Source organism: Galeopterus variegatus, unplaced genomic scaffold, assembly GCF_000696425.1.
Source record: "Galeopterus variegatus unplaced genomic scaffold, G_variegatus-3.0.2 Scaffold7204, whole genome shotgun sequence".
In the NCBI taxonomy this organism is placed as follows: Eukaryota; Metazoa; Chordata; class Mammalia; order Dermoptera; family Cynocephalidae; genus Galeopterus; species Galeopterus variegatus.
The window spans coordinates 52,899-64,717 of NW_007733315.1; the positions used below are offsets into that span (position 1 = coordinate 52,899).

General features: G+C 42.5%; 1 protein-coding gene across 1 annotated transcript in view; it reads right to left on the minus strand.

Moving 5' to 3' along the window:
* The window catches only part of LOC103607170 (Fc receptor-like protein 2), a gene marked incomplete at its 3' end in the record, with an annotated part of 10,578 nt that extends 1,662 nt beyond the window's left edge, over positions 1–8,916 (minus strand). Inside the window, exons 1-6 of the mRNA XM_008591706.1 lie at positions 8,886–8,916; positions 7,834–7,854; positions 4,837–5,103; positions 4,335–4,613; positions 2,751–3,038; positions 2,057–2,349 (exon numbers count right to left, since the gene is read on the minus strand). Coding sequence (XP_008589928.1) covers positions 2,057–2,349; positions 2,751–3,038; positions 4,335–4,613; positions 4,837–5,103; positions 7,834–7,854; positions 8,886–8,916 — 1,179 coding nt within the window. The remainder of the gene's footprint in view (positions 1–2,056; positions 2,350–2,750; positions 3,039–4,334; positions 4,614–4,836; positions 5,104–7,833; positions 7,855–8,885) is intronic.
* Positions 8,917–11,819: the final 2,903 nt, after the last annotated feature.

Here is an 11,819-nt window from a genome sequence, read left to right on the forward strand (position 1 = left end):
AAAATTAATAGATTAAATAGACCAAACATATATAAGACTGTGTAGAAACTGCACAAATCAACTAGCTTAATTTAATAGAAAAATAAATACTGAACTTTGCACACCCCCAAATGAAAATTTGCAGTCTTTTTGAATTTCATACAGAACATTTACATAAATTGACTGTAATGTTAGACCACAAAGAAATTCCTGGTGAGTTCCCCAAAGTAAAAATTACACAGGTCACATTTTCTGATAAATGTTAAACACAAGGATTATACATAAACCTATAAGAAATTAATAAAAGATAAAAATATCTACTCATAAAAAATTGTAAATGCCAGATTATAAAAGAAGTTAAATAAAACCCATATTACACATACTTTAGACATTAAACACATGAAAAGATTATACATCAAAACTTTTAGGATGAGGTGAAAGTAGTACTTAGAGGAAAACATACAGTTTAAAGGCATTTATTAGAAAGCAGAATGAAAAGTGAATAAGCATTTTAGTTAAGAAATTAAGGAAAGAATAACATAAAATTAACTCCAAATTAAAAGGAAGAAAGACATGCTGCAGATAAAGGAGAAACAAATGAACTAGAAAACCAAAACCAAGTACATTTGAATAATAAAAATAAATCTGGCTCTTTGAAAACATCAATATAACAGACAAACCTCTGCCAAACCTGATAAAAGGAGATCACACAAACAAAGTAGAAATGAGAGAAGAACACAATCACAAATATAAAAGCTATTTAAAAATTAGATGAAAATACTACATTCGACATTATGTGATAAATTTTAAAATCTAGATAAAATGCTCAACTTTTTGAGTACAAGCATTAAAATTGTGTTTTAAAAGGATGGAAAATTGGAAAAGACTATTTAAAAAGATTTGACAATGGAGGTAAAAATATGCCAGGTTTAAAAAGTTATTTGGGCTACTTCCAAAGACTCTTCAAGTAGCAGATAATTTCAATACTGTTTTAGGTTACTGCAGAGCACAGAAATTATGGAAACTTCTGAAATCATTCTTATGAGGCTAAACTATCCTCTAAATAAAAACTAGATGAGTACAGTTCAAAAAAGAAAACTCACTTATAAAAAGGATGCAAATATTTGAAATAAAATATTAGTAAGTTGTACATAGCTACTACTTATGACGACTAAGAAGAGTTTATAGGGAGAAGTCAATGATCGTTCTGTATTAGAAAATCTTTTATTGCAATTTTCCACAATAATGGTTTAAAGAAAAAATCATATAACTGTCCTGATGCATTAGGGTGGCAAAAAGCTACGTTTCTTGATTCTGGCAGCCCTCGTGAAGAGTTCCATTTTTGTATCTATTTGCTGTGTGACCTTGGGCACGTTACTTACTCTAAATTTTGTTTCATCATTTGTAAAATGAGAGTTGTTATGAAGATTAAATGAGATAATCCCAGTAAAGTTTATAATCACAGAATCTGGTTTGTTTATGGTTTTTCTTTTTCCTTAAGTATTCACAAGGGTTAATTGTATATCCTCGCGAGCTCTGAGTGTGCTAGATCTTTTCTTCTTTTTCTCTGGGATATCTGCTTCCTCTCTCCATGCCTTCCCTCTCCCACTCCTAACTCAGCGTTGACCCCAGTGCAATGCCCTACAAGCAGTATCTACAGCCATACATTGCAAAATGACTATTTGATCAATGACGGACCGCATGTACGATGGTGATTCCGCAGGATTATAATGGCAGTACCATATAGCCTAGGCATGTAGTAGGCTGTACCATCTGTGTAAGTACACTCTATGATGTGTGCACAGTGATGAAATTGCCTAACGCATTTCTCAGAAAGTATCCCCATCGTAAGTGAGGCATGACTGTATTTCACACATATTTTATTATTTAAGTGACAGGGAAACAGGAAAGACAAGTGGTAGGCCATTGGTGCTGTTGTTAAGACCAAAAGGAGAGCCCAGGAGAATCAATAGGCTCTCCAGTAGAACTAATTCCATGAGGGGCAAGAAAATCCAATGGAAAGGAAACAGAAGCCATGGCTTGGTACAGTTGCAACATGTGCTCTGTAAGGAGACATTGGATATGTCCTAGCTGCGACATCGAGTGCCACCACCTCACTGCACTGGGCCCCATGGCCATTGTCAGCCTCACAGAAGTAGTTCCCAGAATGCTCTGCAGTCAGGGAGAGGTTTAAGGATGCTCCTTCTCCAAAAGGCACTGAGGTGTTCCCCAGAATGATATTTTCGAGATAAAACCAGTACAGAATGGGAGGAGGTGCTCTCCTGTCTTCACAGTGAAGCTCTACCACATCTCCAATGAAGGCCAGGGCTCCAGGAGCACTGAAGGGGAGGAGTGGCTGTGACACTGGAACTGTTATGGAGTGTGGGGTTCATCAGAGGGGGTGGTGCAGGTTCATAACCCACCCTATCTTCACCTAAGGGTCCTCATAGCATCCTTCCAGCCCCCTGGATTCTTTCTGATGGTCGTGGCTCCTGACTAACCCTGCAATGGTCCTGCAGAGCTGTGATGATCTGTGATGGAGTGTTCTGGATAGTGTGCCGCCAACACACCATGTAGCCTGCTTGTGTCCCACCTTCTCTTCCTCCATTAGCTCCTCAGCCACTGTTGCCATTGTCACCACTTCCACCATCACAGCAGCCCTGCTGTTCAAATGGTTTCTCACCCTCTTCACATCCTGTTCCTTGTCATTTCAGAACATCCTCACAGCCTGACCTTGGTTGGGAATCACTGGCTAAGACAGAGCTACTTACTTCTCATGGTGATGCTCACCACCTCACTCTGCACAGGGCCATAGCTGTTGTCAGCTGTACAGTAGTATCCTCCAGTGTTGTTCTCCCTGATGACAGGGATCTCCAGCTCTGCTGCCTGGGAATGCTGAGTTTTCATCCCCAGACTCTCCTTTGTGTCCTCTCTGTGCCAGGAGAATGTGGTGTCCCCTGTGCCTTCAGTCACAGAGCAGACAAGGACCAGCATTTCCCCATCAAATGCCTGACCCCCTGGGGGCTGGGTGTCCATGGAGACTTGAGACACAGGGATCCCTGCATGAATGGGAAACAGTGGATGAAGGCCTGGGATGGGGAAGGGCAAGACTGGGGTAAAGGCTGGTACCACCTACTGAGTATTACAGCAGGTGGAATTGGTGGAACTAAATATTTAGGCAGAGGAGTGTCCCCCCATTCGCCTGATTGTTTTTAGTGGGGAGGGAGCATACTGAGGGATATTACACAGGACAACCCTGTAATTTAAAGCTTAGTAGCAATCCTATCCTGCACTTTCTCCACATTCTTTAGGCCTCTCTAATCACCACTGCCTTCTCTTGACCTTTGGGTGTGATTGGGGCTGTAGGAGTGATAGGAAGACAGACCTGAGTTACAACTCAGCTCTGCACTTATTCACTGCATATATTGGTAAGTCAATTAAGATCTTGGATCCTCAGTTTTTGAAACATAAAATGTGGATAATCATACTATCCTCACAGATTTCTCATGAAGATTAAATGAGATGCAGGTATAAAGCACCTCTCGCATTGAAGGTGTCCAACAAATGGCAGCTATTATTGACACCACTCTCCACCAGCATGGTCGAGATAGGAAGTGTAATGTAGCAAAGTCGGTAGAAGTGCATGCACTGGAGCCAGAGCGACTGGGTCCAAATTGCAGTTCTATGTGCTGAGTTACCTTGTGCAATCCATTTAACAGCTCTGTGCTTTCAGTTTCCTCATCTGTAAAATGGGGACAATAATAGTTCCTACTTTATAGGTACTATTCACAGTACTGTTTCTCAAGGTCTAAATGTTACACTGCTCTGAACAGCGACTTGTACATGGTAAATGTTCTAAACAACTTCCCCTCTCCAGATATTTATAAGAATCAGAGGAATTCCAGGACTGAGCATAACAGCTTGGATTCAGGCCCGGCATTTAGTAAGCCCTTTATAAGTCCTGGGGATTGCTATTGTCATTTCTATTATTATGATTACTTCATTCCTTCATTGCTCTATCTGGGTTAAATATGCCTCCTAGTTGGGGGATCACTCCTTGTGGACAGAGATCACAATTTATTTATGTCTAGGTTTGCTGAACATTCCTCAGTGCTGGTTGCACAGTAAATGCTCCAGGGAGAGATTATTATTGCTTTTCTGACAGGGAAAGCAAAGCTCTTGGAAAATAATGCTCACTGTAAACACTAGTAGAGAAGATCCCAGATCAGTCATTGTAGCTCCCACACCCACAGGGATAGGGGAAGCACAACTGAAAAGAAGAGCTCAAAGGCTGGCCTGGTGCCATTTTCTTCCCTGCCTGACCCAGCCCTGGCAGCCCACCCACTGACGCTCACGCTGCACATGTATATAGGATTGCTGGCTCTGCCTCAGGACACTGGGAGATGCTGTCATTGCCTCACACCGGTAATATCCCAAGTCTTCTTTCCATATTTCTGAGATCCAAAACTTGGATGACTTCCAGCCCATCAGGATGTGGCCATTTCTGAAGAAGGAGTAGTGAAGCTCAGTCCCGGACCTATCCAAAGGGAGCTGGGTGTCACAGGACAGGTTCACTGGTGTCCCCTCTGTGGGCTCAGAGGGTCTGACTCTCAGCTCAGGTGCTGGAAACAGCTCTGGAGGGAAGAATTAAATAGAGACCACCTGGCAGTGAGGTGTGGACTTCCTATTGAGAAATGCCTTATTTACTTAGCCCTGATGAGCGGGACATACAGACCCAGACTCAAGGACACACAGCCCACCTACCATGTCTCCCTCCCAAGGTACACTGTACCCTGATCCTCCAACACAGGCCTTACTCCTTCCTGATTTCATCCATGTGAAGAGTGAAGCCCTTACCTTGGACAGTGAGCTGTATAGAGCTGGATTTTTCTGTCACACTTGCAAATATGGCATGTCTTATATGCGCCATACAATAATAGGAGCCACCGTCACTGATTTCTGCATTTGAAATGGTATAGCTTGAGGCACTCTGATAAATAGATATCTGAGATCCATCCTTGTAGTACATTAGTCTCCTTATGTCATTATTGTTTTTTTCAGAGCACCTCACAACCACCTCGTCTCCTTCATAGGCATGGTGTGGCATGTCAATGCTCAGCCAGTCTGCAAAAGACACAAAGATTCCTGTAGTGACAAAGCTGCTCCACTGTCCAGTTCTCTAACTTCTGTTCATAAGGGGAAGGGATAGTTCTCTATTCACAATTCAAGAAGCTGGGCATATAAAGTTGCCTTGGGACCTACCAGCCCTGTTAGCTTCCCTGCTCAGCAGAGGTGAGCTCGATTTCACTTAGTGACATTTTTGTCCTCCAAATATCCTGTCAATTTTACATCTGTTAACAAGTTTTGGTGCCATTTTTCCATGTGCCAACAGTTTTCTGGGAGAAATATGGATTTTAAATTATTCTACTTAAATCACCTTATATCCATTCAAGGTTACCTTGTGTCCCCATGAGAGCAATGGTTAAGTCTCTCTGCTTCTCTCAGTCCTTGGAGGCTCTGTCCAATGGTGCAATTCAAAGACTTTCCCTTTATCATTCTCCCTAGATGAAACAAACCTGTCCACTGAGACATCAACCCTGGGATCTGCATCTTCATTCTCTAGAGTTCCCCACTTGAATGCTTTCTTCAGAGGCTTCTGAGAATCGTTTTTTTTTTTTGTCTTTTGTCTTTTTCCATGTCCGGCAACGGATCGCAACCCTCAGTGTTGCCCCCGTACCAGACCGGGGACTGGCAACAGGATTGCAACCCTCGGCGCTGCTCCTGCGTCTCGCTCAGCCAGTGAGCGGGAACCGGCCTGTATGTGGGATCCGAACCCTCGGGCGGGAGCGCCGCCATGCTTCCCAAGCGGCGCACTATCCAGTGCGCCACCGGGCCGGCCCCTGAGAATCGTTTTTGCGAATAGTCCTGGATGATCCCCATGAGAAGGGAAGTGGGCTCCTCTGCTTGTTCAGATCATGCCTCCTCTTGGAAGACAGTGGTCACCAGAGAGCTAATGAACAGCTTGGCTTTTGGATCGGCCTCCAGCAGAGAAAGAAAACACAACAGAATAGGGAGGAGTTTGCAGACTGTTCCCTAAAAGGTTGTGCAGAACCTTAGAGAAAATTTTCAGTTGGCAACAGTGCCAGAAATTCAGGTTCCTATCTCAATTTGGAATTGTAGCACGTTGGGTGGGACTCTAGGGAAAACATTTATTGTCCTGATAAAAAGCCTAATCCCAGGCATACAGCTTGGACCATTCCCATTCAGTGTAAAGAGAGGCAGTGTCAGACCCTGAAGTACAGAATCCAGGAAAGAGACAGGGCATGAGAGTGTCATTTAGTCTGTCTGCCCAGCTTATCCTTCTAGTCATGAGTTTATGGAGCTCCCAGGGTCCTGCCTCAGAGGAGAAACAATCCTCTCACGAGGTCTTCATTTACTGTTCCCAAAGTGAGGTCCATAAGAAGGTAGGCAGAAAGCATTTAGAACTTTCATAATACATTAAACATTTTCTCATCTTTTAAATTTTCTGCTTTTGTAAGTTTTTTTTTTTACCATGTTCATAATAATTCAATATAGGACCTACATCTGTATCTACATAAACTGTTGGAAGTACATGCTAAAAACTTTTGTTCTCAATAGTGCAAAGTGATCATATAAGTTCAAAGACACCTGCTCTACATCTTTTAGCCACTTTAACCACCATTAGATAGGAAATGAGGGTGGACTGTGGGGGCACAAGTATTGATAAAGAAAGGGAAGTATTAAGCCCTCTTGGAGGCCAAATGTTTTCTTCCTTCATGTTGACACTGGGAAAGGTTTTCAGTGAAGATTACAGAGATACAATCAGTTTGATTAAAGAAATATTTGAGGAATAAAATTTATGAGACCAAGTTGATAATAATGATAGGACTGAAGATAGAGAAGAAATGCTGACACCAGGTACTTCTGGGTCTAAAACAAGAATTTGACTGTGAGATACCTGGGTAGGTGTTCTTTAACTTTTGTGTTTTACTTACAAACCCATTCCACAGAAGAAGGCATAATTGTGCATACATGTACATTTTATCACCATTTCGGGGAGTTTGCTGAATCCCACAAGGCTGCTCCAGAGACTCTCTAACCAATTTAAGAACACTCTTGCTTAAAATTACAAGCCTATGTACACAAACATCCCCTCCCCTCCCCATTATACAATGAATGTGCTCTCAAAGGCATGATTAAAGGAGAAAGTGTAACTTTCCAGTCTGATAAGAAGCGAACCTTTCATCTTTAATTCATTATATTGGAATTCTAACTTTAAAAAAGGAAAAACAAGTTAGACATTGGACAGTTTACAATCCAAGTAAAAGACATAGGGGATTCTTGTTTTTTTTTGTGGAGCATCTTTCTAGCCCTGTAGTTGCCACTGTATTATAAATGTGTTTTCTATCACTGCCTCCAGGGCTTCTGGTGGGGTCTTTGAACACCTGTGGCCCAAGCCAAGCCAGGAGAGTGTTTCCCCAGCAACACATTGCATGGCTTGCTTTCCCTTCACAGTTTATCTTCTCCTTTCCTGTCTCTAGATTTAATAGTGAGGGGAAAACAATTCATTGTCTTGAGAGAGTCAGGGCATGGTCTTCTCGCCCATCAAGCAGGGAAGTAACAAAGCAGAGAGGAACATGACCTTGGCCTGTACCTGAAATGCCAAGGTGAGGGTGAGGTGCATGAGGTGCTGGACCTCCGCTCTTTTCACCCTGGTCCTGGCCCAGATCCTACAACCCTCAGCTAAGAGGCAGGTACAGGTAGTGCCTCCTGTGCCTGGCAGAGAGAATATGATTCCCAGGGATCTAAAGAATAAAGAGGAAAGTAACTCACCTGACTGGACACCAACAGGAGCTGTGAGGAAATAGAGTCAGAGAGATTACCACAGGACCAGGATTTTTAAAAAGTTCTGATCTTGTGAGAACTTTCCAACAATTATCTACCCCACTTTCCTTCCTTCCCTTCCTCCCTGTCCCCACCTCCACTTTTTCGCCTTTTATATTTTCCCTCCCTCATTCCTTCTATTTCTTTTTTCTTCCTTCTCTCCCTCTGTCTTTACTTCTTCCCTTTCTTCCTTTCTTCCCTCATTCACAAACAACACTCTCACGGAAGCTAGTGTTCATTCTACAAACCGTAAGTAGTTAATAAACACTTACAATGGCAGTCCGTGCCATTACCCGAAGTTTGTCATTTTGCAGGTTAATTCTCAGAAGTCTTATTATTTACTGCTCCCTCTCCCATCCTCTCTTTTCAAAGTGTCTTGACTATTTTGTCTCAGACATTGCCTACCTGGGGGCAATACAGAAGCCAGCAAGGGCCATGAAGGAAATGGAGGTGTCTTCCTCTCATATTTCTCCTTCCTTTCCTATTCTAGAACTAGTGTTGTGTTTGAGTCCATGTAAGAGAGTCATACTTATCAGCAAAAGCCATGATCTGATCTACTGTTAGCAAGACCTGAAGCCTCCCCCACATCTAAGTTTAGGGAGGTAAGAGGTCAGCCAAAAAGGTGATAGCTTGGAGTGGAAGTGAGGGTTGGGGGCAGAGTGGGATTTATGTGGGCTGAAAATAGAATTCACCGAAACAGAAAATTCCTTTGATGCCCTTTAAGAAATTTTCCAATTTTTCTAGAGATCAGAGCACAAATGAATGTTAAACAAAGAGAGAAGCCAAATCTGGTAAAGAGATTGATAGTCTTTTATTTCCCTGGGAACCCTGCTCTACTTAACATTCATTTGCATAATATCTGTTGACATTGAGTTAGGAGCTGAACCCCATCACTACTCAGCCCAGCACAGAGACCTGTGCTCAAGAGGAGCGTCTGGGATTTCCAGGCACAGTCGGTTCTTCCCTGGCTCCTCCCAGTCTTGCTCCAGAATCCTACCCACCAAGTACCAGAAGCAGTGGCCACAGCAGCATGAGGTTGAAGGCAAGTCCTTCTACAGGCAGTCAGTTGCAGCTCAGATCCTTAGAGTAGCTGTGTATTTGTATGGACCATGAAGCTGGGATCGAGCACTGTGCTTCAGCAGGGATTTTATAGAAGTAGAAATAAGGAAGTAGAAAAGCTCTTTTTGCCAATCAGCATTGTCCTCATCCCCACCCCTATGGGTGCTGAGAAAATAAATGTTCTTCTCCTTTACAAAGTTGCTCAGATGTGTGTGTATTGATCAGAAATGTTTCTTTAAATGTCAGGTGTCTCCATCCTATAGCTAAACTTTCCAATTTGTTTTCACTTTGCATAGAATGCTGAGTTCTGGGCCTGCTAAGAGTCATGTCATTTGCTTGATGTCTTCCAAATGGAAATCCCTTTTCTCACTCAAGATGCATGGGTCATTACACAATTCCTAATATCATGACACCATGCCAAGACTGCTTTGATGCTGCTCTGCAGAGATCTATGCAGATCACATGAAGAGACAACAGGAATTTGTTAGAAGTAATGGTGGGATTAGGATGATATTAGATGGTATTATATATGGTCCAGGGACCCAAGAGGATACGAATCCTGCCCAACCTGAGTCACCTCTGCCCATGAGATGTTCCAGTCAGATAAATGCAGAAAGTATGAAGTAATATGAACACCCTATGGCTACTTGAGCCTTTAGCTCCAAACTAGAGTACAGTGGTCTGAAGGGCCTTAACACACACAGGAGAGATCAGGTCTATCTTATACACCAAAGTTCAAAAATAAATTCTGGAACAAAGCCCTTATATCAGGCTGGAAATAGAATCCACTGCAGTGATTTAAAAAAGGGACTTTAATGAAAAGACCACCTAAACAGATGTGGGCAGGACTAAAGAAACAGAATAAAGAGAATGAGCCATCCAGAGACCAGCCTCATGGGAAGCTGTCACAACCCCCTGTGCTGACAAAGCAAGCGGAGGAAAGACTATGCTGTGGATTGATTGAATTGTGTCCTCCAAAGTTCACATATTATAAGATTAAATCTCCATTTTAACTATTGAGGGTGGGAAATCCTATTATGGTATTTGAAAACTGGGGCCTTGAATTGGTGATCAGATTGTAAGACCATGCCATAGTGAATGGATTAATAATGGTGATCGGGGGCGTGGTTCTGAGGGCTTTAAAAAAAAGAGCACGTGATAAGTTAGTCTCTCTGTTCTCTGCCATTTTGCATTGTGTTACCCTGCATCACTGAAATCACCACCAAGGGAAGCTCTCACCAAATGTGTTCCCTGGACTTTGGACTTCCCAACCTCCAAAACTGTAAGCAATAAATTTCCTTTTCTTATAAATCACCCAGTTCCAGATAGTTTGCTATGAGCAACAGAAACAGACCAATACAGAAAATTGATACCAGAGAAGTGGGATACTGCATACAACACATACTTGAAAATGTGGAAGCAGCTTTGGACCTGGTAATGGGCAAAGGCTGGAAGAATTTGAAGGAACAGACTAAAAAAGTATAGATGCTGGTGAAAGTTTAGAAGACAAAAAAACAACAACAAAACAGGGAAAGTTTGGAACTTCTTAAAGACTGGTTAAATGGTGGTGACCGGAATGCTTATGGAAATATGGACTGTAAAAACCATTTTCAGAAGGTCTCAGATATAAATGAGAAGAGACTTATTGGAAACTAGGGCAAAGATTACCTTTACTATAAACTGGCAATGAATTTGCTGTATTCTGTTCATGCCCAAAACTATTATGGAATGTGGAACTTCAAGGTGCTGACCCAGGGTATTTGGCAGAAGAAATTTCTAAGCAGCAAAGCATTCAGGAAGCTGCATGGCTATACTTGCAACAGCCTATGCTGAGTTATGGCAGCAAAAGTATAATATAAAGCTAGAATTTAAAAGGTAAGCAGAGCATAAAGATTTGGAAAATTTACAACCTGGCCAAATGGTAGAGAAGCAGAGAGAATTTTCAGAAGAAAAATGCAATGGTGATTAAAAAAAAAAAAGATTAGTACAAGAAAGGGATTACCAAGAGAAGGGGGGAAAGACCCTGAAGGCATTGCAGAAGACTCTAGGTCCAGTCCTTCCATTATAGACCCAAAGGCCTAGGGAGACAGAATGGTCTTGGGGAACAGGCCTGAGGTGCTCTCCACAATCTCACTGCCCAGGGTCACCTTGGGAAGTTGCTTCTAGCACCAGTATCCCAACTGCTTTGATTGCTTCAGCCATAGATAAATTGGCTTGTAGCCCCAGGTATGGCTAGACCCACAGCTTTGCAATACAAACCTGAAGGCTTGGCAGTATCCATGTGGTCTCAGGTCTGCAAGCTCACAGAATGCCAGAGCTGTGGAGGCTCCCAAGCCTCCACCTCAATTTCAAAGGATGTATGGAAAAGCCTGGGGGCCCAGAGAGATCTGTCACAGGGGCAGAATCACCTTTGCCAGAGCAATGTTGAGAAGAAATGTGGGGTTAGTGTTGCAGCAGAAAAACCCCACTGAGGCCATGCCTAGTGGAGCTGTAAGAGCAGGACCGCCATGGAGAACCCAAACATGTAGAGCTATCAGTATGCAATGCTAGTCTGTGAGAGCTAAAGCATTACCTCAAACCAAGAAAGTCATAGGAGCAGAGCTGCCCAAGGACTTGGGGACCCAACCCTCATACTATCATGCAGAGAATATAGATCATGGAGTCCACATAGATGATTTGCTAGCTTTAACATTTAGTGACTGCACTGCTGGGTTTCAGATTTGTTTGGGACCTGTTAGGCCTTTCCTTTTGCCTATTTCTCCCTTTTTGAACAGAAATATTTACCCTATATTTGTCTTACCATTGTATCTTGGCAGTACATAATGTGTTTTAATTTCATAGATGGGACTGTATCTTTTAAGTAAGTTAAGACTTGG